Genomic DNA, 26,476 nt, shown 5'->3' on the forward strand with positions numbered 1-26,476 from the left:
ACAAAAGTTAAATATGATCAGCCGTCTCGTGGTGTAGAGGTTCACTCGCTGAGTTTGTTGAATGCTCGGTGCGGGCAGGCACGGGCTCAATTCTGGCTGGTGGCAGTATGATTGGGAGTGCAGATGGTCGTTTGTCTTTCTGTGTGCCCTACAACTGACTGGCGACCAGTCTATGTTAGCTGGGTTAGGCTCCAGCAAACCCCTTTTGAGGATGAACGGCATGGAAGATGAATAAATATGATGAGGGCGGCAAGACAGCGGAGTGATTAAGGCGTCTACCACAGGTCAGTCCTGTTTGCATGTTTTCCCTGGGCTTGTGTGGGTTTTCTCTGGGTACTCTGGTTTCTTCCCACATTCCAAAAACATGCTGGATGGGCTAGTTTAACACTGGAAATTGTCCCTAGGTATGAATGGTTGTCCATCTCCTCGTGCCCTGCGATTGGCTGGCCACCAACTCAGGGGGGTCCCCCGGGGCTCCAGCAACCCCCGCGACCCTTGTCAGAAAATGAATGTAATAAGAGAAGTTTTAGTACTAATAGGCTTTTTTTTTTAAAGACAATTTGGATAAATTTTAGGTTCACATTCAATCAAATATTTAAAAACAATGAAACAGACCAATGAGAACAAAGGCCTTTCTCTTGTTTGGACGGACCTATCCCTCCCTTTCCATTTTATATCTAAAAAGCAATTTTTCATGTCAAGGTTATTGTTTTATCGTTCATCTTGTAGTATAGAGCTGTCGGCTGTTTATTTGACCTCTGGGGGCAGCGTTGCAAAATGTTATCAGATCTGTACGAGAAACAACAACCTAAACAAAAGAATACTCTAGTACACGTGTCAAAACGATTCCGCCGAGGGTTTCAGTGGGTCCTGGTCTTTGTTCCAACCGATCTAGTGCCGACATTTTAACCAATCAGGTGTCTTCTAAAATAAGTCGCATCTGACTTTAATTAACTGATTACACTTGCAAAAGGTATCCTCTTGTTGAGTTGGAATGAAAACCTGCACCCACTGTGGCCCTTTAAGGACCGGTTTGACACCCCTGCATCTAGTACGTACCCACACCGCATTATGATTTCCTCTCTGCCTTCACTGTCATGTGATGTCATCGCCATGGCAGGCGAGACATAAGAGTGTGATTGTGCTCCGAGGACGAGGTGGGACGAACCAGAAAGACTGACTGTTCCATGATACTGCCAGACACGAGTAAAGAGAAACCGCCAGCATTTTGTAGCATTGTCATGGAAACCAGAGGAAAAATTTACAACATTATCCATACATTTTCTATTTTCAGCTCATTCCATCTTTTGTCCAGCACAGCATAAATCAACCAGTAAAATACACTTTTTCAATCCCTAACAAAAACAATTGCCAATTATCATTACAGAAGCTTATTAAGTAACATGATGTTGTTTTAGGGACATTGCGGCAAGTATTACTGTATTTTACAGAATAAAACACACAATTTTTCATAGTTTGGCTACACCTGCGACTAGTACTCAAGTGCGACTTAAATGTTTTTTTTTCCTCCCTTACCACCGACAGCCTGTTATAATGTTATTTTTAAGATATAAAAATCTACAAAAAATGTCTATTTGCATGTGATAATGAGTATTAATGACGTCATTTCATTGGCTAAACTAACACTGGTATTGATAAAATGTCAGCCACTACCTATGATGGCCACTTCCTGGAAATACAGTCATTTATTTACATTTTATGCATCAGAAAAAATGAAATTCCGTGGTTTTATTTTAATTTATTATACAAAAATCTTTCTGCTGGAATGTACATGGCAAAGCTATATTCTGTCAATTTAATACTGTGGATAGACAATATGTAAAAGAGAAAAATCAACACTTTTATTAACTGACAACTACTGTATGTTGCCCCTATTTGACAATATTCAGTGCAAAGAAGTCAGAATGAATGGGTTAACCTTAACAATATCCGATATGAGCAACTGGTTGTCATACCTGAAAAACAGCAAGAAAGGCAGGTCTGTCCGGACAAGCAAGACTTGTTAGACAATGTAATACATACATAAGAAATAAGCTTTCCTCCCAGAAGTTGACAAGTTTGAGGCGCTGTTTCAACTTGTCAGCTTTAGTTCACCTGAAATCAACTCTAAATATCCACTTTATCTGTTTGACATGAGCGCTATTGTTATATTACAAATATGTACTCTGGTAGATGGCTTTTGCTTAGACAAAAAGTGACTTTAATCACTCTGTTCGCAGTCAGGGTGCTCAGACCAAGGACAGTTTAAATTGTCCATAAAAGTTCATGTACGATGCATGCAGGCAAGGTACTGAGAAAGCTCACCCCGATGAAAACTGTTGCGCTCAAGTTGAGAATATGCACACAATGTCCTCTTTTGAACATGAAGCCTTTCCCACAGGTCTAGCGCTTAACTACCAAAAATGACATAACTGCTATTCGTCCAGTGGTGGCAGCTCCGTGATCTCAGCTGGGTGCGAATATTTCTACCTCTTCTTTGGCTTTACAGAAAGGTCACGGAACAGTCACGTACAATTCAAATCAAATTGTGTTGGAGTGATTTTGTCACAGAATGATAAAAGCATTGTTTCAGCTTTACTACAGATCTTCCACGCTAACCTCACATACAAGTAATATGAAGCCACTGGTTCTCTGCACACTAATCACAAATTCAGGATTCCTGATTGCCTATTTTAGAATCATGGAGGGGGTAAGTGCTCCATGTGATGTACAAATATAGAACAACTCAAGTTTTTTTCCCCTCTCTTTTCCATTATTGTCTCGGGTCTAAAAATAAAAATCAACTGATCAACTATTTAAAACTCTAAAAGAAATCGAAAATATTTACTAACAAATCTCCACTTCAAATATAACTTTAAAAAAGTAAAAGAAATAAATCAAGATTATGGCAATGCAAAACAATAACGTCCATCTGGATACAACTTGGCCTCTAGGGGCAATGTGGCAGGAATAAGAATATATAACCATTTTGATTGTTTGTGCATGTGTGTTACTACCGCATTTGTGTGTGAATATTTGCTATTAAAAGTTAAATCCTAATGCTAATTTTAACTGGCTCAAAAATAATATTTTCCAGTGAGTGTTACCAATAATCTTGCATTGTTTCTAAAAGAAAGATTAATCTGTATTTAAATCTACAGGATTGATTCTTTTGTATGTTGAGTTTCAAAGTAAGCTCCAACTCGAGTATTAATAAATATAAATGAAAACAGTTTTTTTTATCTCCTTCCAAATATAAACACAATCTGGGGAGTCATGCTTTTGGGCATGTACTGTCTGCTCAGTTACTATCCCTCTTAAAATACCTGGAAAAAAATGTTCCTATGAAGCATTCTATTTAGCAAGATTGGAATTATTTTGAGTACACGCTCCAAGCTTTTTATCTGTGCGGACAAAAGAGAGAATCAACTAAAAAAACAAGGGTGGAAGGGATAGTGGAAATGCAAATACAAGCATTGTCACCTAACCAAATGCTATTGGAAAGAGGGATGTTTTGCAGGTCAGAAAGAAGCAAGGGTAACATGTTTTTCAACATTAACAACCAACCAACTGTGGTGCATTAGTTCTTGATTTTATCCTGCAAGCAACTTTACTGTACGTATGTGTGCCAGTAAAGACGGAAGTCATTCATCTTCCTATCTTATCAAGAAAACGCATTTATGTGGGCTTTAAAACTTTTATGGTTAAACAAGACAAAATCAATCTGAGTCTTTTGGTCTAGTCAAGCTTTCAAGTCTCCAAAAACATTTCTCTCTTGTCTGGCACACCTTTTTCTTTGGGTGCAAACAACAGGAAAAAAAAACCAAGCATGCCCTTTCTTGCTTTCTTATCATTAGATGAAGATTAATTATTAACCTGCAAACCACATTTTGACACCACTTCTCTGTTACAGCTGAATTTTTTTTCAAGGTGTGTATGTAGAAAATATTACAATTTCACTTCAATTCTTAAAATGTGAACCCCACCCTCTTAATGCTGTAAAACCCCAATAGTTTGATAGCCCTGCTACACACAGTAATATTTTTTCATTTTGTGACTTTCATGTCACTTTTAGATGGATTGTTTTTGCATTGTTTTTCCTGCTTTTCTTTCCACCTCCCTCTTTGTTGTGTGGTAGAAACTCCATCTTGTTGACAATGGGATCGGCTCCTTCATCAGTAGGAGCAACATTAAGTCTGCCTTCCCACATTCAGTCTAATGGTTGGTTTCTCAACAGCAAATGGGACTCCATTAAATAATAGGGAGCAAACAAGCAGGAAAAAAAGACTACCAGAATAGGTCGTGCTTCAGCGCTACTTTGAATAATGGAAAACTGGAAGTAACCTATAGCTGCCTATATTAATACTTTAAACAGTAAAGAAAAACAATAAGACCCAGAAGCCAGTTTTATGTTTAATAGTGAATATTGGTGGACAAGTAAACACTGACAAACCCTTTTGAAATTGACTAAATTGGTGGCGGCCCAATCGCAAGGCACGAGACGGACAACCCTTCACACTCACATTCATACCTAGGGGCAATTTAGAGTGTTCAACCAGCCTACCGTGCATGTTTTTAGGACGCAGGAGTAAACCGGAGTACCTGGAAAAATCTCACGCGAGCCCGGGGAGAACATGCAAACTCAACACAGGCACATCCAAACCTGGGATTGAACCCTCAAGCTCGGAACTTTGAGGCTGACACACTAATGACTCACGTCCACCGGGCCTATATAAATGATGAATAATTATTTTTAAAAAATATACCGATAATTTTGATGGAGACATGGTATCCAAATATGTGGACATGACATTTTGGGTCATGTCGAGCTCATTTCTATGCCATATCTTAATATTTTGGCTTACTTTTTAGGGTTAAATTTGCTTAAAGTTGCCAAAAAATCTCCAAAAACATAGTATGAGTGCATAGATGAAATTGATTAATTCAAAAATACGCATGATGAACTAAAAATACCAATTTAATTAAAGGAGTTCGTCACTCGTAGACGTCCAATCCAAAAAAATGTCCATCCCTGCCATTCTCCGAGTTTAAATGGATTGGACGCCTATAGGCGTCAATGAGTTTAAGTGCTTGGCCCAGCAGAGTTTTCATTAGCGTGAAGTTGGCCAACCCATACCTGTAAATTTAAATTAAATTAAAAAAATAAACAATTTCATTCATGTATTTCCAGTATGGGGCGGGGCAACTTCACGCTAGTACGCGATTTCGCGAATACATCCGGGAACTAGGCAATTGTTTGCAATGCGATCACAGCGCGCATGCGCGAATGACTACTGCCTCGGAGCAGATCGGAACTGCATGCTCTGCAAGACAGTGAAATCAACTTGCGTGATTAACAGTCGAACGAACGAACATGAACTCATTTAAAACTCCTCTGCCGAGCGATCGGCTTCACTTGACGCTTCCATGTTCCCGCATTAATTCCGACTGCCTTCTGATCCGAGTCCCCGCAGTCAGCGTTTGAACCCCAAACGTGCGCTTTTGTGGATGCACACGGGTTTAGGAAGTCCAGCACGTGTCAGCAGCGGCGTGATTGTACGTGCCGCGAGACAAGCCGCCATAAAAATTCAGAACATCTCCAAATATTACATGAAGCGTCGAAAAGACAGCACGACTTTGCGCCACGACGCCTGCTCTGTAAATACACGCGTACACATTCGACCCAGGCCCCGTTACTCCTTGAACGCAGCACGGACACACAACAAGCTAGCTCCTAATAAAAACAACAACCCCTAGCAACAATGGCGTGTTAAAGGGAAACTCGGAAAAATAGGTACTTACCGACCAAGCAGGACAACACCACGAAGTGAGAGATATACAACCAGAGTCTCGCCCTCGCTGTTTTCCACCTACGGAGGTTCCGGTGGGAGGGAAAAAAAGTCACAGATTCCAGCGGTCGCTCGTACGCCCCCCCGCTCTTGTCTCGGGCGAGTGATGTCTGCTCGCCTTTTTCGGTCGGTCCGAGTCTCTCTCACGCCACCATGTTGCCAACGCCGCGTACGTCGCTTGGCTCTGGTTCGAGTCTCATCCGGGCGTTCAGGGGATTGAGCCGAGCGCACTCGGGATGACAGCTTTGGGATGGATGAAGGAGGAGGGGAGACGAGAGGAAGAGGTGGAGAGTGAGAAGCTATTCATTCATTTCCACAGCATAAGGACGCCGAACCAATACTAACAGTTTATAGCTCTAAATGGATTGGACGTCTCCTACCGTCATTGGTATTGAACAATTAAATTTACAGCCATTCCTGACAGTTTCAATGATATCAAGTAAACACAAAATGGATGATGGGGAGGTAAATTTAATTCGTTTTTTTTTCGATTTAGAACACTGCAGATGCTGCAAAACACATTGCCACCCAGTGGGTCGATAATGACGTTTAATCCTGCTAAATGTGCCGTGCAATCATTGTAGTAGCAGACGTGCACAGTGGCTTCATGTGCTGTTACATAACCAGTCCGACCAGCCAACGGCAGTGCGTGTGGGAGGGGCCGTGATAAGGAGGGTATGTAATGCGATGTAAATATGATTTATAGACGTGTGATTATGAAATGTACATTTTTTGGAGAGAGGGACTTTCGTTTGTTCCTCATCTCATCTGATTTTCTGAACCGCTTTATCCTCATTAGGGTCGCGGGGGGTGCTGGAGCCTATCCCAGCTGACTCCGGGCCAGAGGCGGCCAACCCTGAATCGGTGGCCAGCCAATCGCAGGGCACAAAAGACGGACAACCATTCATGCTCACACTCATCCCTAGGGGAAATTTACAGTGTTCATCGAGCCTACCCTGCATGTTTTTGGAATGTGGGAGGAAAGCGGAGTACCCGGAGAAATCCCACGCAGGCTCAGGGAGAACATGCAAACTCTACACAGATGGACCAACCTCTATTTGAACCCAGGACCCCAGAGCTGTGAGCCTAATGCACTAACCGACCGCGTCACTGGGCCGCGCCTCTCGTTTTTACTTTTTTTTTAAATGATAATTTTGTTATCAGATCTAAATAAATCAATCAATATGAATGGAAACCAAAATATTTCCTGCATTAAGTAATATAAATCCAATTAACTCTTGCTACTAGTATTTTTTTTTTCTTTGACTAACAACCACAGCACATGCTTTGGGAACACTATACATTGTTGGCAAAAATGCGTTCTACATTAAAAACAATTGAATCAAAATATTAGGTGTAAATGACAATGGATACATTACCTTAATCTTAGGCCAAGATGGTCAATATGTGCGAAAATATGGTAAATGACTAATGAAATAAATGAATTGTTATTTCAAAGGTTATTCCGCCATTTTCATTTTTTGTCAGTGGACAAAAGATTTTTAATTAATTATTTTACAGAATGCCATGGATCAGAGTTGTTATTGTGTGATTAATTGTGATTAAAATGCTTAACTATTGCCCCATCCATAATTTTATCTGTGCAGATCGCTACTGACATGTTTTGCTATGATGACCAGCCGAGCAGAGGAGGGAAAACTGTTGACATTACCAAAAATGGATGAAGACAAGTTGTTCTTGTTTATAAGAAGGGGAAAATACAAATTGATTTCGCACATTAAAACATGTTTAATGATCCTAAAGTTAGAACGACTGGGGACGACTGAGAAACAAATCCCTCTTTTAACTAGATAAAGGCAAGGCAGTGTCTTGTCATGACTCATTTCCATTCACAAATTTGGGTGGAACAAAGTCGTCACTAAGAAGAATTGCACCTACTACACCCATTTCAGATTTTTGAATTTAGACATCTATTTTGTTGATTTAATTTGGTATCTGCCTGCCTCCTCACTGATTAAAAAAAAGGAAACATTTGTCATTGCCATCAAGAGACTACAATGTTGTTATCACAGTTATTTTTGATAACTTCCACCACAAGTGACCTCACTAATGATTTCAGTATGTTGGAAAGTGACTAGCAGGGAAAAGTAGAGTTCACAATTGTATCAACATGTGGTGTCACTATTGAGAAGCAATGTGATGCGTCATCATGTCACGTTACCCTCAACTTTTAAAAAACAAGCTGGCACAAGTTTTTAACGTCTTGTCGAAAGGCTAGGATGAGTCATGCTTTGAGTGAATGAAGCACCGCCAACTGTAAACAATGTGGGGGGGTTTCTATTCAGGCAAACATCACTTTCCATGTGAAGACATGCATCACCATCAATGGCACTGAAAAAGAAGCATTCACAGCCACACCTTCCAGTTTAACCATTTCAGCGACAGTGGTGGTTAGAGGGGACATCTGTTCAAAAGATATCTTGAGCTCACCTCATTCACTGCCACCCCATATCATAGGGGATGTGTTGTGGTAACTAGTAAAAGATGGAAATTGATACTGAAGACACAAAGTTTATACCAAATGCTGCGGACTGTGAAATGTTTTCTGCAGTGTTACATGAAGCCTAAAATGGACTATAGGTTAGAATTGCTATCAAATACTTATAAAAGCACAAGTATATTTCAATATGGCGGTCCGGTGTGGCGAGTGGTTAGCGCGTCGGCCTCACAGCTCTGGGGTCCTGGGTTCAAATCCAGGTCAGTTTCCTCCCACATTCCAAAGACATACAGGGTAGGCTAGATGAACACTCTAAATTGCCCCTAGGGATGAGTGTGAGCGTGAATGGTTGTCCGTATCGTGCCCTGCGATTGGCTGGTCACCAATTCAAGGCGTCCCCCGACTCGTGTCCGATGTCAGATGGAGATAGGCTCCAGCAACTCTTGTGAGGATTAAGCAGTTCAGAAAATGTAGACTACTAACTTATTTATTTTGTTGACTACTTATGTATTATTATTTATTGATTATTTATCAGTTTCTTTGTTGTTGTGTTGACTACTTATTTATTACTTCTTTATTTGTCTGTTCCTTGTTGTTATTTGTGCACTTTGTGGTGAAGCTTTAAATCTCATTGTACTTTTATAATGACAATAAAAGCATTCAATTCAATGAATGAATATTTCAATACAAGAGCACCTTCATCACAATCGATTGCATTTTTGAAGCAAAATAAGACTGAACATTGTGACGTGGAACTTTTCAGATGTAAATTGCAGTCACACGTGTTTCAGCAGAAACATTACAAAAACATTTCTCTTTGAGAAAGAGGAAGGTGAGTGTTTTTGTAATCACAACTGGGTTGGTGCACTTGAGCACACAAGGACAAATACTGCCAACATCTTTTAGTCAGCCTCATGCCTAGGCAAGCCGGGTGGGGTGCGGTGTTTACCACATTTGATCAAAACAACCTTAGGCAATCATAACAAACCCAACAATGGACCCCGCTGCCTTGCACACTTACCTTCACTCTAAACTCAAACAAAACATTGCAAATGGCTGCGAATGAGTTCACGAATTAAATTGCTTGTGCGTCCAGTGATGTCAAATGTAGGCCTTAACATTAGCACTACGTATTTGTTTTGTCCGTCAACGTTAAGACTGAAAAGATTAACTTTTGCAGTGATTCAATAAGTATTCCCGGATTGTCACACCCAGTTAATTGAATTGCCACTTTGTTGCACTCCTGGGGGAATGAAAAGCAACAGCAAAATGTCCTCTGGGTAATTTGTACTGATTGTGTTGGCAAAATTGTATATACTACACACCAGGGACCCCTGATGCTTCAGGATGAGGATTTGTGCAATCCCTTGAGATAAGATTCGTTGCCATCTAGCGGTGTAAAACAAACCGTGCAGTATAGCATGTCCTATGAAATTATTTATTGTGGATGGCTAGTGTTGTAACCCATTACAACTATTATCATCTAATAATAGGCCCAATACTATAATAAATACATATTTCTGAGCAGAAAAAAGTTAACAACGGTGTGTAACTATTAGACTATTTCATAAAAAGTAAATTCGTAGAATAAAAATTATTATTATTTTAACAAAGGAAAATACACATTATCCTTACTAACAATTCAATAGAACAATCCTTTATTTTACCTTAGAGAATTCTCATGCATCCCCAAACGTCGGTTTTCTCCAGCTTCCTCCAACATCCCAAGAACAAGCTGATTGAACACTAAATTGCTCATTGCCAATCGCAGGGTACGAGGAGATGGGCGACCATTCACACTCACACTCATACATAGGGATTATTTAGACCAGGGGTGGTCAAGTCCAGTCCTCGAGAGCCTCTATCCGGTTTGTTTTCCATATCTCCCTCCACCAACACACCTGAATCAAATACTAATCAAGCTTCTGGACAGCTTGCTGGTGAGTTGATCATTTGATTCAGGTGTGCTAGAGGAGGGAGATATGGAAACAGGCTTGGCCACCCCTGATTTAGACTGTTCAACAAGACTACCATGCATGTTTTGGGGATGTGGGAGGAAACTGGAGTATCTGGAGAAAACAGTGGCGGTCCGTGCATTTTCTAATCGCGCCTTCAGCTATCGGAATCAATCCAACCCTCAATGCAAATGAAAGGAAGCTGACAGACAATTTGGAATTATTTAATAAGTATTCATGGACAAAATATATAACATCAGTCTGTGATTCAGATATTTCTTAGGCCAGCAGAGGAGGCCTTAAAGGCCCTGACGGCACACCACTGAGAGAAAACACACAAGCCCAATGAGAAAATCCAAACTCTCCACAGTGAGGACCAACCTGGGATCGAACCCTCAACCCCAAAAGTGTGAAGCCGATGCACTAACCCCTTCCCCTCTAATTCATTTACTGCCCTTGACAGTTATAACAGATGAAATTCATTTCATCTGGGAACCATTGAGTGACGTTGAATCCAATTTGACTGGGTCTGGCAAGCAAACGAAGGATCTGACAATCAAAAAATTGTGGCAAGTCCTCCCAGTCAAAATGCAGTCTATCGCCGTCAGCCATTGATTGAATACATATGAATAAATAAAGTGAAAAATTTTGAATTTTGTACCTTCAGTGGCATTAATTCAAGGAAAAAAAATATTTTGATACCAATAAATTGCAAATTGAACATTTTCCGTTCCTCTCTTATGATGATTATTTATATAATCATTAGGATAAATTATATAAACATTTAATGTTGTATAATACACCATAAAAATCTAAACAATAACATAAGATAAAATAAACAATGTATTCTTGACATAATCTCGAATCAACGCTGTTTTTGTAATTCAAACAAATCTTAATGGTTAATCATGGCCAGAAAATTTGACTTATTATTACGCATGTGATACTTAAATTACCTTTAGTACTTCCATGAAATCCTACTTAAAAGAGTAGTGTGTTTCCGGAACTGCATTCAACGAGGTAGCATGAGGCCACACGCAAGCATTAGCTTCCGCTACTGTATCACCATGACAACAGTCACGCGCACACTCGCGCTCACGCTCAAAAACATGGCGGCTTCTGTTTCACCGCTACGTTCCTACTGGACGTTATGGAGCAGGTTGGCCGACCCCCGCCGCTCTGGGCGAAGCAGGATGCGGATATACCGAAAATTGGACAGTCAACGGAGACATCTCCATCAGTCGGCCGCGAGGTGTGTGTGACGGCTTTTTTATCATCGAAATGGGGGTTGGACACGCGGCTTCACCGCGGACATTGCAGGTGCTTTGCTTCTTTAGTGGGCGGCTTTCATAAACCTTTTTTTGACAAGCAAACATTTAATAAGAACAGACAGTCGCGTGAGGAATAGTGGTTGAAAGCGTTAAAGGTGCATATTCTTCATTGCAAGCAAATATATAATAATGTGAAACTAATAATCCTGACAAATACTGTCGTTCCTTTTCGGTCACCATTAAACACTGCAGGCTAGCCACGGCTAGGTCAAGTCTTCATTATGCATTATGTTATCTCATCTCATTTTCTGAACCGTTTTACCCTCACTAGGGTCGCGGGGGGTGCTGGAGCCTATCCCAGCTGATTTTGGGCCAGAGGTGGGGGACACCCTGAATTAGTGGGCAGCCAATCGCAGGGCACGAGGAGACGGACAGCCATTCATAGTCACACTCATACCTAGGAGCAATTTAGAGTGTTTGATCAGCCTACAAAGCACGTCTTTGGGATGTGGGAGGAAACCGGAGTACCCGGAGAAAACCCACGCAGGCACATGCAAACTCCACACAGGTGGACCGACCTGGATTTGAACCCAAGTCTCCCACCGTGAGGCCGACTCGCTAACCACTCATCGGCCGGGCCGTCCTTATTGTAAGCATTGATTTACCTCAACCCATAATGCCTTTAGTCGTGTAGTTATTCTTCTATTTTTATCATGTATTGTTCATTCATTCTTCTTCTGAATTGCGTTATCCTCACAAGGGTCGCAAGGGGTGCTGGAGCCCATACCAGCTGACTTCGGGACACCCTGAATCGGTGGTTAGCCGATCGCAGGGCACAAGTAGACGGATTTTGTAACCTGAGCTTTAGATGTAATGTAACTGACTGGTAAACGTGCACATGATATTGTAATAAGTCAGTCAAATGTAATGATTGGTTAAGTTTGTATCATTGTCCAATAAATGAAGACTGAACTGTCACATAATAGGTGATTTACACCTCTCCTAACAATTTAATTTCTGTCCAGGCATGCTGCTGTGGTGCTTTCTGGGGCGGCTTTAGCTCGTCAGCTCAATAGAGAGATACAACGTGATGTGGAGGAGCTCGTCGCTCAGGGCAACATGCGACCTCACCTTGGAGTGGTCTTCGTGGGGGACGACCCAGCCAGCAAAACCTACGTTAGGAACAAAACCCGTGCTGCTAGCACTTTAGGTTTGAAGTCCTACCTCTCCAAACACTGCATTAGGGAAAACAAAAACACATTGAAATGTGATATGCTTTAAAAATGCAATGGACCCTCATGATACGACCACTTGACCTTGCAAATTTTTCACGATAGGATTGTTACAATGCTTGTATCTAAATACCGTCTTGGCCCGAATATAAGACGATGTTTTTTTTGCATTGAAAAAGTTTCCGGCGTCTTAAAATCGGAGTCTAGACATTGTACCCATTCACAACACTAAACGGCGCCAGATACCTTTAAAGCGAATGCTGAACACTGATAGTTAATTGAATTGAATTGTATTGAATGCCCTTATTGTCATTATACACGTAAATGAGATTTATATCTTCACCGTGAAGTACACACAAATAATCAATAAATAAGTAGTTAACGTGATTTCTACAGATAAAATACATTCTGGATATGAGCACGTTAGGGTTTACTGAATTGATGCTCATTTATTAGGAGCCAAGTAATCCTGTTGAAAAGTTGACACATTTTTTTGACAGGTATATCTAGTGACACTGTGTTGCGGCCTACATCGGTCTCTCAGGAGGAGTTGCTTGATCTAATAGACAAGATGAATAGAGACTGGCGGGTCAGCGGACTGTTGGTGCAGCTGCCACTTCCTGGTAAACACAGACGTCTGCTCACTTGGATCTCATCATTTGTGTTCCTTTTTTAGCTGAGACTGCATGATCATGTTTGGTTTCAGCTTAAATGAAATGTCACGGCCATTCGCATCATTATAGATATGTTTCTATTATTTTTAGAGCACATTAATGAAAGAGCCGTGTGTAACGCCATCGCACCAGAGAAGGACGTGGACGGCTTCCATATTGTGAATATTGGCAAGCTGTGTCTTGACCAGAGATCCATGGTGCCTGCCACGCCTGCAGCTGTTTGGGAGATCATCAAAAGATCAGGTTAATGCTCTTCTTTAACTCTGTTTTTCAAAGCCAGTAATTAAAGTAGACAAACTGCCAAACTGGCCTCAAAAGAACTATTGACTTTTGCCAGTGTACATAACACGTCCACTAGATGGCGCCTTGCAATCAATGCCGAAGCGTTGAATTGTTTTTCTTTTCTCGTAATGAAATAACTTTCAATTTTTCACATTTTTTATCACCTCCCCAAACCATTTTAGACACGACGTGGTATTTATAGTTTAAAATATTATCTTTTGCGTGGATATAAGTGCTTTGAAAAACATTTTCGTTTAAATGTTTAATTAGCGTAAGATATACAAATGTGCAATTTTTCATGAGAGGAACTTGAAACTGCACTTTCAACCTAAAATGTATTCTTCTCTGTTGTGGCTGCTGTAAACAATTATTTTGATACAGATATAATCATCTGCTTCCATTCACAACTACAAAAATTGGAATATATATATATATATATATATATATATATATATATATATATATATATATATATATATATATATATATATATATATATATATACAATAATAAAGAATAATAAAAACAAACAAACAAAATACAATTTAGAGTATGTTTTTCCATACTAAAAGAAAATAAACGCAAATAAAAACTACAGGAATCTTTTCTCATGTTTCTTTAGCAATTCTCCATTTCAAATTTATTTGGACGTCTATTGCTGTTATTGGCAGTCAATCAATAAAAGCCCCCATAAAATATGTTTAAGATATAATAAGAATAAAACCTACAAGCAGTGATGAATGAACCTTAGCAACAAAAATTTTAATAAAAGCTTGGCACATTTCATAAATCATTTAAAAAAAAAAATCTTGATTCATGTGAACTGATGTATAGTTTTCACAGAGAAAGTAAAAATAAAAAATTATGAGTCAGTTAATTTTATCTTTATCCAAGGGTTGAAGTAAAGCATTTGTTTCTTTAAAACATCTGATGAATAAACGTTTTCTGGATGTAAAATATGCACATTTCAACATTGGCTTCATTATTTGGTGTGCATCTCGTTGTTCAACCTTGAGAGGAACAATAAAGGCGCTGAGAATGTAATTGAAATTGTTTCAGTTAGACGTTTTCTTCTATCCTTGAGGTTCCGGGCATAATTCACTTCAACTATTTCTCCTTGAAAATGTGACACGCAGGTATTGAGACAGTGGGGAAGAATGTTCTGGTTGCTGGACGCTCCAAAAATGTCGGGATGCCCATTGCCATGTTGCTGCATACTGATCGTAACCATGAGCGCCCTGGCGGTGAGTTACTGAGGAGATAAAAAAGTGATTATGTTTTAGTGCCAATGGCCTTGATAGGCATTTAATCCGTTTGAGGTCATTGGATAATTTCTAAAATACGATGTCAACATTTTCCGTAACACTTGCCATGGTGGCAACAAAGGGTTTTACAAGGAAGAAGGATATTCCTGTTTGACATCATTCAATGAGGTTTCCAGTCTTACTGGGCATTTTGGTGCCATGCCAATCCACGCTTACGCAAGGCTTGGGTTAAAGAGTAATTTGAAGTTTGGGTCGAATTTACATTCGAGCTTTCAAGATTAATCAACTAATCTATTATAAAGTTGCATACAATTTGATAGTTGTTGTTCAAATCCTCTTTTTTGAGACTTTTAACAGTATGTGTTCATTCATTTTCCGTACTGTTTATCCCCACAACCGTCGTGGGGGGTGCTGGAGCCTATTCCAGGAAAGTATTGGCACCAGGAAGGGGACACCATGATTTGGTTGCCAGCCAATCGCAGGGCACAAGGAGATAGATAACTATTCACGCTGAAACTCATACGTAAGGGAAATTTAGAGTGTCCAAGAAGCCTATCATGCATGTTTTGGGGATGTGGGAGGAAACCGGTGTACCCAGAGAAAACCCACATAAGTCCGAGGAATACATGAAAACTCCACACAGGAAGGTTGTGACGCACCTGGGATTGAACTCTCGACTTAATAACTGCGAGGCTGACTCGCTAACCACTAGGCCACAGGTGTCAAAGTGGCGGCCCGGGGGCCAAATCTGGCCCGCCGCATCATTTTGTGTGGCCTGGGAAAGTAAATCATCAGTGGCGACTTTCTGTTTTAGGATCAAATTAAAATGTTAGAAATAGATGTATATTAAATTTCCTGATTTTCCCCCTTTTAAATCAATAATTAAAATTTTTAATCCATTTTTTTCTTTGTGTTTTTAGTTCAAAAATCATTTTGTAAAGTCTAAAAATATATAAAAATATTATCTGTTTTCCACTTTAATATGGAACATAAAAGAAAAATGGCTTCCTATCGCAATGAAAAACAAATGATTAAATTTTCCCTTACTAAGAAAAAAAAAGCTCAAATAAACGTTGTTTTAGATCCAAACAAACGGAATATTTAGGGCTTTTAATCCAGTTCTTTTAATCCATTTATTTAAAAAAAAAAAAAATATTTTTTTCTAAAATGTTCCGGCCCACATGAAATCGAGTTGACGTTAATGCGGCACGCGAACTAACCCGAGTCTGACACCTTTGCACTAGGCGATATATAACGATAGATGTCCAATTCGCATGAACTGGGAAAATTGGCCCTGAGCGCTCATGTTTTAGTGCCATTGACGGTGCTAGACGTCCAATCTATTTTGCCTGTGAGGGTTAGCAGCCGTTATTCGCTCTTTCGATGGGAGATAGGGGCGAACAATGCAAAAGAAAAGTGTAGTAGTATTGGCTCTTTTGGTGCATAATCTGACATTGTAGTCAATGAACAACAATGAATCCTATTTGTCAACTTTTAATTCAATCAGAATGTCTATTGTGTAATTCACCGCAATTAATCATCCACATTAACATTGCAACACTGGACATATTTCTTCAATAAAGCATTCCCACTTGTCCTAACAAACCAGAAAGAAACATCGGGGAGTGTGTCTAGAGTGCGAGGGGGGGCTCCAACAGCTAAGGCAAGGACCTTATAAGGTTGCAGGAAGTTCTGAGCAGATTTGGAAATGCTTCTCTGGAATTATCGTTTGAAGATGAAGAAACAAAATTTGCCACGTTTACCCAAACACAACGTATTAACGTCGTCTTTGCTACGCATTCCTTTGGGTTGTCGACGTAACTTACCTTCCTAAAGATGCAACTGACAGCTTGATTTATTTTGGAAATCTGTTTATTTTGACGATGTGTAAAAGTCATTGAAATTCGATTGGAACCGAAACCCCACACAGATGCAGTACAACTCCTGCAGTATATACAGAACTGCAGTACATGAAAAGAGAAGTGAAATGCGCCCTGAAGTGTGTGCTAACTTACTTTTGATCTTATCTCACGCTAGCTTCTCCAGATTTGTTGACATATTTTGATGACAAACTATTATTTGTTTGGATACTGTTTAACTAAAATGTAATCTAATCAATAAAAAATGTTCAAATTCTGTTGTTTGAGCCCCTTAAAAGGTTAATTTCATATATGAATGTAGATTTATTACAGTAGTCGACCAAAAAAAATGATTCAAGTGCTTTTATAAGCATGAACTTTGTCAACGAGTATTAAAAAAGTGATCAAGACCCACTCAGATCCATAACTATTGAAACTGCAATAAAAATAATTCATGTAACGGTTTGCCTCTGCATAGTTGAAACCAAAAATGTAAACCAAGAAGGGGTTCTAATTTATAAATATCAAACAATTATGACAACCTAGTGTTAACCACAAATGTATATAACTATGTTCAAACGTTCGATGCCAGGTCGTTCCTCACTTTGTGGAGCTATAAGAAATACAAATTGCACAAAATCTAAAGCATTCAGAAAAAACCTGATGGCATATTTCAAATCAGCGACCAAAATTGTATAAAATCAATAAAAAACATTTTTTGACTCCTGCAACTGAAATGGTGTAATATTTATTTTCATTGCGTATTTCCAGCTAAAATGTCCATTCCCGACTTGGGCAATATGAACCAATTAGTCGATTACAAAGTAATTGTGGAATAGTTAAATAATGAATGAAAAAAACAATTATCTTATCTGATCTTAATACAACAATGTGCATAAAGTTCTTTGATAGCTTGACGCTGACACGTCGACACAAACGTACAGAGAGGTATGTGATGTGGTTGTACTGAGGTGTTCTGACTTGCCTTTTCTTCTGTAACATTCCTATCTAGATCTAAAATCTTGCCTTGCAGGATGATACTTTCATCCAAGGCTCCGGTCACTGCTTAGCTATGAGTGAATGGCACATACTGTCTTTCATAGGTATCATTGTGTAAACCTTTCTTGAGCTGTGTTTATTTGGACCAATCAGTGCTTTGAGAATGACGATGACAGACAAGATGAATACGTGCTTGTTTGAAGTTAAGCGTTTTCCTCCATAACTTTCCCTCTTTATTCAATTCGTGTCGTGTTCTGGTTGTGCACTTGAATCACTTGCACCTGTGAGTAATATGCAAGCCATTTAAAAAAATTGTAACATTTGACAGTCAGTTGTAATCATTTTACATGAAAACCTTGGAATTTACCATTTTGGGAGTACTAATACAGCAAGAGGAACCTTTTTTTAAATATATTTTTTGAGCCAATAACCAAACCTGTTATTGCGTTCCCTATTTCAATCCATCTAGTCAAGAAAAAGTATAAGGACAGTCGTCTCAAAGTTATTTATTTAAATTTATATACGATTCATGTGTTTTCCAGATCCACAAATACGTCCTTGATTTAAAAAAAAGTTTTTACTTGTTTTCAATGTCCACTGATATAGCCACAGAAGTCACGTTTTTTTTATTACGACTGGTAGTTGCAAAATTTGATTTTAATTGAGAATGGTTGAAGCTATAACAGTAAATCTGTGGGGTTTGGAATTAAATGCAACCTTGTAGTTTATTACTACAGTTAGTCTTGACGCATTTCACATTTGCTGTACTTCAGTATCAAAAGAGTGTCAATACTGGTGTGTCCATACAAAGACTAACTGCTAAAATGTGTTTAAAAAAAAATATATATATATATGGGCTTTTTATCCCAACCACATAAGCACAGGCAGTTCTCTGCGGTTAAGACATGACGTCATCGAGACTTTTTTTCTTCTTCTAACTTTACAGTCTTGTTAAATTCGATGCTTAGGGCAAATGTCAGTGTTTAGAAGTAAACATTATTTAGGAAATTAGATGAAAGTGCATTGCCATAAATGTACATTCAAAGTTCAACTTAACTATTGCAGCTAAGAATTTGTACTTTTGCAATTCTGTGTGGATTATAGCAGTTTTATTTCTAGTGGGGATTCATCTTTCACAATGTATGTGTACGATAAAATTGCATTTCCATTCCATTTAATAAGGACAGTTTGAGTTACAATAGTCACAGAATTCATTAGACCTGTATTTCAAGTAGTGTTTATAGCTAATAATTCCTACAGTCCCAATTGTGTGGTATCAGGAGTTACGATACCACACCATAAATTTTACTTATTTATAAAATAGACTGGTTTTTTTTTAAATACTAAATTACTGCATACTCCAATGTTATTTATTTGCTGTCATGGCTTGGTTACATAGCTCATTGAATGCACTACTAGTAATATAGTTTTCATTTAAATTCACAGGAGAAAGACGCCAACTAATTGAAAATCTATCAAGCGCTCAGTTTTTATGGTGGCTAGAGAAGGGCGACTAGCGGTTAGAAAATAGCTCTCAAAAAGTACATATTACGGCAATCCGCACGTTGTTATTTTATATATTTCCCGATGACGTCATTTTGGTGGCATATCACGACAAACACTTCATTCCACCACTAATTTCAAGGCACTATTTTTTGGTGATAATTTAGTTTTGCAATTTGATTTGATTTCAGGTGACGCCACGGTGACCATCGCTCACAGATGTACACCGAGGGAGCAGCTGAAAGAGCTAACCATTTTGGCGGATATTATTATTGCCGCTGCAGGTAACCAGAACTTAACTTTTTTTGACATAATGGTTGCTCTCTGGTGTTCAATCTGAGGAAAATAGTCTGGTTGTTAGGTGACTTGGTGCTTATTCACCGTGGTGTTTAGGTGTTCCCGGTCTGATAACGGCAGATATGGTAAAAGAGAGCGCTGCAGTCATTGACGTGGGCATCAACCGTATTGTGGACCCCAAAACGGGAAAGGTGAAGCTCATTGGAGATGTGGATTTTGAAGGTAAATACTTGGTTGGAGTTTATACTCAATAGCACACTTGCATGACAGTGAAAGAAAGGGATAAAGCAAGAATTGATTGTTTCATTGCAATTGACAGTGACATCGAATGATCACGATCAGATCTCCCAGTTCTAATGAATTGGACCTCTTTCACCTTCAATGGCAGCAAATTGGTTCAATTTAAATGTAGTATACATGACATATTTCCATAGGATGTAGTGATATTTAAAAAAAAAAAAATAAAAAAATCAGTCCAAGAGTCAAAATGTGGTCATTATGCAATGTAGCATTGTAAGGTGATTACTTTTAATCCATTTTGTATTCCTTTAAAAAAACAGATTCAGTTTCAATACCATGTATTTATTCACATCTGCTCTTTTTATGCTACTTTCAATTTGTCACAAGACAATGCAGCACTACGTCGCCAAATGGTATTTTTTGTTCACACCGACCTTAACGTCGCCAAAAATTGAAGTTCCCGTGACCCAGAAAACTTCCTATTCATATAAGGTAAAAAAGAAGTAATGGAACAACTTGAATTTTGTAATCATTTAACATATTTTTCTCCTAATTTCAGTTCAGTTTCTTAGTATTAGTCATTTTGTCTTGATGCAGACCTTGCGTTGCTAAAGTGAAACTGAACAACATCCGATTCACGTAATGTAAAAATGAGCCACAAAACAAGTTTAATCTTGTAATATTACAATTTTCTTCCTGTAATATTATAGTGTATGACTTAATCATATTGTATGACTTATTATAATGTATGACTTCATTCTCATAATATTGGGACTCAAATCTAATATTTTGACTTTTTTCCTAATCTTATTTTTTCCTCTGACTTTTATTGACTAGGTGTTAAGGAAGGTTCCATCTTCGGCCAATGAAGTTACGTGATGTGAAAAAAAAAACATATATGATTGGCTGCTGAAATCTGTGGCAGAAAGATCAATTTTCTCTGCCTCGCAAAAATTCACGCAACGCGAGGCCACGTGTCATAACATTGACTTTTTATGAGAATCCATTCATCTGAACTGAATGCAGCTTTACTCTTATGAATGTTAGATACAGTGGGGGCGGGTCCTCACATTAGGATAACGCACGACCACTTGCCAACAATAAGTAGTATATATAACTCGTATTAGCGATCGGTCTGCCATTCGCAGTGACTAATGGGGGAAAAAAACACTGAAAAAAATGCAACGCTCCGCCCAGTGCTCGTAAAGTGTGACCGGACGTTTCATTGAAAGACGTTTGGTCCCCGGACGTTTGGTCCCCGGACGTTTGGTCGACCGGACGTTTGGTCGACCGGACGTTTGGTCGACCGGACGTTTGGTCGAACGGACGTTTGGTAGAACGGACGTTTGGTAGAACGGACGTTTGGTAGAACGGACGTTTGATAGAACGGACGTTTGGTCGCCGGGTTCGCTCGCTGTCAAATTATGACAGAGTTTACTGTTGATATTTTGATGTTAGATATTTAGATATTAAACTCACTCTCTCTCTCATGATTAGAATTTTGAGAGCTGGTTTCAACAGTAACAACCTGGCGACCAAACGTCCGTTCTACCAAACGTCCATTCTACCAAACGTCCGTTCTACCAATCGTCCGGTCGACCAAACGTCCGGGGACCAAATGTCTTTCGACGAAACGTCCGAGTACCCTCGTAAAGACATTACACGAGGGAGTTGCGACCAGAAAGACACTGCCCATGATGTTCTTATGAGGAGCCTCTCGCGTCCGCTGTATGCTCGTATATCAAAATTTGTCTCGTATCTCAAGATAAGTATCTGCCCGATATTTTACTCGCATCTCAAAATGCTCGTATGTCGAGGTATTACTGTAATATGCATGATTTCACGAGTAAGATGTTTTAATTCTATCAATGTGTTTTGCTTTGTTTTTTTTTGTCGCAGGAGTTAAAGAGAAGGCCAGCTTCATCACTCCTGTCCCCGGTGGCGTGGGTCCAATGACGGTGGCTATGTTGATGAAAAACACTGTAACCGCTGCCAGAAATGCACTGATGCATTAACACAACACACACGTAAAACACTACTTTTCACACGCACTTCCTGGTGGCAAAATTGTAGCCGTCACCGATGACGCCACGACTCTTACATGTTACAGTTCCGACATTTATGAGCCTTTTGATTAATTGAAGTTTTTGTCATCGTTATTTCAAACCAAGGGTCATCGAGGACTTTCCGCAACCCAGAAGTAACTTGGTGCCTATAGTCTACAAACATGAAAAGCTCTAAAACCATCCAAACTCCATACCTGCTTACTTGAGATGTTTATACCATTGCTCCTTTTTTGTTCCTAATTTATTTGTATACAAGATTTCATATATTTTCTACCGAGGACATTTGGTTTACATCCCGCCTTTTTCGGGAAAGTGAAAATGAATAAACCCTGCTTCAGATACTCCAAAAAAAAAAAAAGGAGTTTCATGTCACTTATCTCAGAACTTGCCCGTGCATGTGCAAATACATGAGATTAGAGGAAGAATGATGCAATTTATTTTGCGGGGGCAAGAGGAAGTTCTTCGGCTTCCCTGCGGGAACCTTAGTTTCATTGAGGGGTGGCGATAAAAAAAATCCCCGCGGCGGGAAGCTTTCGCTATATAAAGTTCAGAGGATGTTTCGTGGCACCACACAGAAGCGAGAATTTTGACAAGCAGAGATGTTCACGCAGAGTCTCAAAACGGGTGAGTTTATTAGTCGATTCATGAAATATTCATTTCAAATATTGTTGTGGTGTAAAGATAAAACCCTATTTTTTCCCCCAACCTCAGGTGTCCTCTCAGCTGTTTTCCTCCTCTTAGTCGCTCCATCGAGACAGTCGGCGCAAACGACAATAAATTTCACTCCACTTCAAAGCAGTAAGATTTGATATAAATTTGGAGCTCTCATGTTTCAGTGCCATTGACAGCAGTAGACGTCCAATTCATTTTGACAGGGAGGAGCTAGAATGTTCATTTATTCGCCCCTCCCAGACAAAACGGATTGGACGTCGACGCAGTCAATGGCCTCGTAACGGGAAATATCCCATTTTCATTTATTACTAAGCTAATCATCTGGTTTCATGTAAGACTACAGAAATCAGAGAATCTGTAGACCACCCCCAAAAAATCAAAACACTAATAAATACGATATTTTCTTTATTTAGGTAACACAGAAGGTCCTCTCCTCTTTAGTGCGGAAAGGCCATGTGGAAGTTCAGACCAACATTTCTGTTTAAATGATGGGATTTGCATCTACCCCCAAGACAGCACCAAACCCTCTTGCATGTAAGATATCGAGCACGCACTTGAACGAACACGCCCGGTTCCTCTGTTTTCGTGTCCATTTTATTATTTGGAATGCACTTACACGCTCTCTTCCACGTGTAGTTGCCCATCCGGATTCAGCGGGAATCGCTGCCATGATTTAGATGTGGACTCCGTGTTCTACGTTCCTCACATGACTGTCGAGCACCTCATTTCCGTCACCTGCGGGGCAGCCATTTTCGTTTTCTTCCTGGTCATCGGCATTTATTGCATCGTTTTGAAGAGGTGAGTAACTTTGTGTAGGAATTTTTGTTTGAATTTTGTCCGGGCTATGGTTCACGGCCCAGTTTTTGAATCCCTGCAACTTGTGAAAATATCATTGAATATGGACCACATTAGCTTGAGTTCAGCCTACATTCTGTTGCACTTCTCATCTTAAACGCTAGATGGAGCTAGTCACTTTAACAGTACAGTCTTCCCTCAATTATCGCGACTTCACTTATCGCAAATTCACTTTTTGGCGATTTTTTTGTGCTATTAATTATTTAAAAAAATAATTTAAGTTCATAAAAATGTGAAAATCCATGCTGAAACTCGTAAGCGGAAGCCACTCCTGCTACTACAACTCAACACTAACGAAAAAAAAAAGGGTAGTTATAGTTAGGGTGACCCTACTTTGCGATTTTTTGATTATCGTGGCCATTTCTGGTCTACATTAACCGCAATATTCGAGGGATTACTGTACTTCTCAAATAGCTCGGGTCAAAACCTGACAGTTGATGAATGAGACCTGTAATAGCAGAGTGGTCCTCTTGAGTCTCATTCTAAAGTGAATTTTATAGCAATAATCTTATATATATTTCTATAGACTGTGTATGGTCTAGTTAAACAAAAGCTGAAGGATTTAAAGTTGATGCTTTGATCCTGGCATTGTTCTCAAAAATGTTGCTTTGTGCTGTTACACTGTTTCTTGAAGTCATGGTTTTATGTTTTGATTTTAGGTTTAAAAAAAAGGACAAACAAATCACATCTACAACATGTGAGGTCACAGTGTGACATCCTCCTGGTTTTTCTTCATCCTCATCTTTGATGCCACACTTCATGGTCGACGCAAAATGAAAATGCAACATTTATTTTAATTTGTACAGTACTGACACCTGTGATGTTTTGGAGTAAGCACAAATGCCTAAATGATGAAAACCATTGCAATTGTCCTTTAAACCAGAAGAAAATGTGACTATTTATTGGTTTTATTTATTTTTATCCAATTTATTTATTTTTTTCTAATAAATAAATAAAATGTAAAATGTGTGTTTTTTGTTGTTCCAAATAAATGTACTATAAATATGTTACCTGCTGTGTTATTTTGTGATTAATAAGCAAATTTAGCACATTTGTTGGACCACTTTGCAAATGATCACAAATCAGCCACATAAATATTGGCAATCCCACTGATAATTACTGGCATTTTTTTATTTATTAGTTTCATTCATATATTTTTTTAACTGATTCTGTCAAATTTTTAGTCGCACATTTCCAACATGCCACCAGTCTTTAATTTTCATCCCAACAGCATATTTGATGTTCTTATCTCTTATGGTATTTTATCCAGATGCTTCATCATTCAGCTAATATCAGTTTAACATTTGAGTCCTTGCATAGTTGTAAATGCTACAATTTTCTGAATGCTTGTCAACATTAACTTGCAATTGTTGGCAGGTATTAAATTATTAAGGCACTTTGATAACAGTGCAGTACAGCTTGCCACATTCCCAATCTTTCATCCAATCCTTTTCTGAGCCGTTTATCCTCACAAGGCTTATTAGGGGTGCTGGAGCCTATCTCAGCTAACTATATGCACCAGGCAGGGGACACACTGAATTGGTGTTCAGCCAATTGCATGGCACGAGGAGATGGACAGCCATTCATGCTCAGACTCGTACCTAGGGGCAATTTAGTGTGTTCAACCAGACTATCCTGCATGTTTTAGGAAGAAACCGGAGTACCTGGAGAAAACCCACACAAGTCCACGGAGAACATGCAAACTACAACCGATGAAGTTCGACCGTGGGTCAAACCCAGAACTGTGAGGCCGATGCGCTAACCACTCGGCTGCTGTTCTCAATCTATAGGTATTATTTTTCCTATATTACTTTTCAAATTGCCAGCTATAGAACCACTTTATTAAAAGATAATCTACACAATAATTTTGTATTGCACAAAAAAAATCTTGGTTTACCCCCTCCTCCTAAACAAAATAAATCACTGATCTCAAATCCATTTTGAGTTAAACAATTGTGTAACAACGCACATGACTTATACAGTGTAAAGCATTAGCTATTTTAGTTTTTACCCTGAAATATATCATTGAATTATTTCAATTAAATCTAAAATTAGATTAAATTTTGTTTTGAACAATCGATTTATTTCTCAGTCAAAATGGATTGGACATGTTTCTTCTTCAAAGGCCATAAGATAACATTAAAGCCATTATAATAATAGGAAAGTGTACTAGCTCAATGAATTGGTAATACTTCAAGGTTAATGTGGTTTCAATGTAGTAGAACTAGTTCCCTTTTAGAGCAACTCTTGTCCACCATCTACAAATCCTGGCGCCTAGGAAGTTTTTTATTGATTATTTATTGATTATTTATTGAGTATTTGTTTGTTTGTTATTGTTATTTCTGCACTTCCCTACTTATTTAGGTATGTTGTGGACTACTTATGTGACTACTTATTGATTTATTACTTATTCATTGATTGTTTATTTATTATGACTTATTTATTATTTATTTATTTATTTGTCTGTGTGTTGGGCAGCCCCGTGGAGCAAGTGGTTAGCGTGTCGGCCTCACAGCTCTGGGCTCCTGGGTTCAAATCCAGGTCATGTCCATCTGTGTGGAGTTTGCATGTTCGCCCCGGGCCTGTGTGGGTTTCCTCCGGCTACTCCGGTTTCCTCCCACATTCCAAAAACATGCATGGTAGGCTCATTTTACACTCTGAATTGCTCCGAGGTATGGGTGTGAGTGTGCATAGTGTGTGAGGGTGTCTCCTTGTGTCCTGCGATCGGCTGGCCGCCTCTGGCCCAGAGTCATCTGAGATAGGTTCCAGCACCCCCCACGGCCCTAATAAGGATAAATTGGAAAATGAGATGCACTTTGTGGTGACGCTTTAAATGTCATTGCACTTTTATAATAACAATAAAACCATTCAATTCAATTCAGTTATTCAGTTAAACCAGGGGTGGCCAAGTCCGGTCCTGGAGAGCCCCTATTGGCCTATCCAGTCTGTTTTCCATAGCTTCCTCCTCTAGCACACCTGAATCAAATGATTATTTGATT

General features: G+C 39.1%; 3 protein-coding genes across 7 annotated transcripts in view; 2 read left to right on the top strand and 1 right to left on the bottom strand.

The window, feature by feature from the left end:
• slc20a2 (solute carrier family 20 member 2) overlaps nt 1–10,110 on the bottom strand; it is a 57,804-nt gene extending 47,694 nt beyond the window's left edge. Inside the window, exons 1-3 of one of the 5 annotated variants that reach the window (XM_077600015.1) lie at nt 9,975–10,110; nt 5,968–6,092; nt 5,803–5,870 (exon numbers count right to left, since the gene is read on the bottom strand). The gene's annotated coding sequence lies outside the window, so the exon portion shown is untranslated. Of the gene's footprint in view, nt 1–5,802; nt 6,114–9,974 lie in introns of those variants that run through there. The other 4 variants (XM_077600012.1, XM_077600020.1, XM_077600016.1 and 1 more) reach the window with 4 other exon arrangements.
• Nucleotides 10,111–11,298: 1,188 nt separating this feature from the next.
• Nucleotides 11,299–21,931, top strand: LOC144073992 (bifunctional methylenetetrahydrofolate dehydrogenase/cyclohydrolase 2, mitochondrial-like). The gene is made up of 8 exons (XM_077600021.1): nt 11,299–11,514; nt 12,559–12,743; nt 13,266–13,388; nt 13,530–13,682; nt 14,858–14,965; nt 19,539–19,631; nt 19,741–19,866; nt 21,784–21,931. The coding sequence occupies exons 1-8, from the start codon at nt 11,330–11,332 to the stop codon at nt 21,897–21,899; spliced, it is 1,089 nt and encodes a 362-aa protein (XP_077456147.1). The 5' UTR covers nt 11,299–11,329; the 3' UTR covers nt 21,900–21,931.
• A 469-nt stretch (nt 21,932–22,400) lies between these two features.
• On the top strand, nt 22,401–24,487 carry epgn (epithelial mitogen homolog (mouse)). The gene is made up of 5 exons (XM_077600022.1): nt 22,401–22,574; nt 22,662–22,748; nt 23,036–23,156; nt 23,259–23,420; nt 24,137–24,487. Exons 1-5 carry the CDS (start codon nt 22,550–22,552, stop codon nt 24,189–24,191), a joined length of 450 nt encoding a protein of 149 aa, XP_077456148.1. The 5' UTR covers nt 22,401–22,549; the 3' UTR covers nt 24,192–24,487.
• The last annotated feature ends 1,989 nt before the right edge of the window (nt 24,488–26,476 follow it).

The sequence above is a fragment of the Stigmatopora argus genome, chromosome 5 (assembly GCF_051989625.1).
Source record: "Stigmatopora argus isolate UIUO_Sarg chromosome 5, RoL_Sarg_1.0, whole genome shotgun sequence".
In the NCBI taxonomy this organism is placed as follows: Eukaryota; Metazoa; Chordata; class Actinopteri; order Syngnathiformes; family Syngnathidae; genus Stigmatopora; species Stigmatopora argus.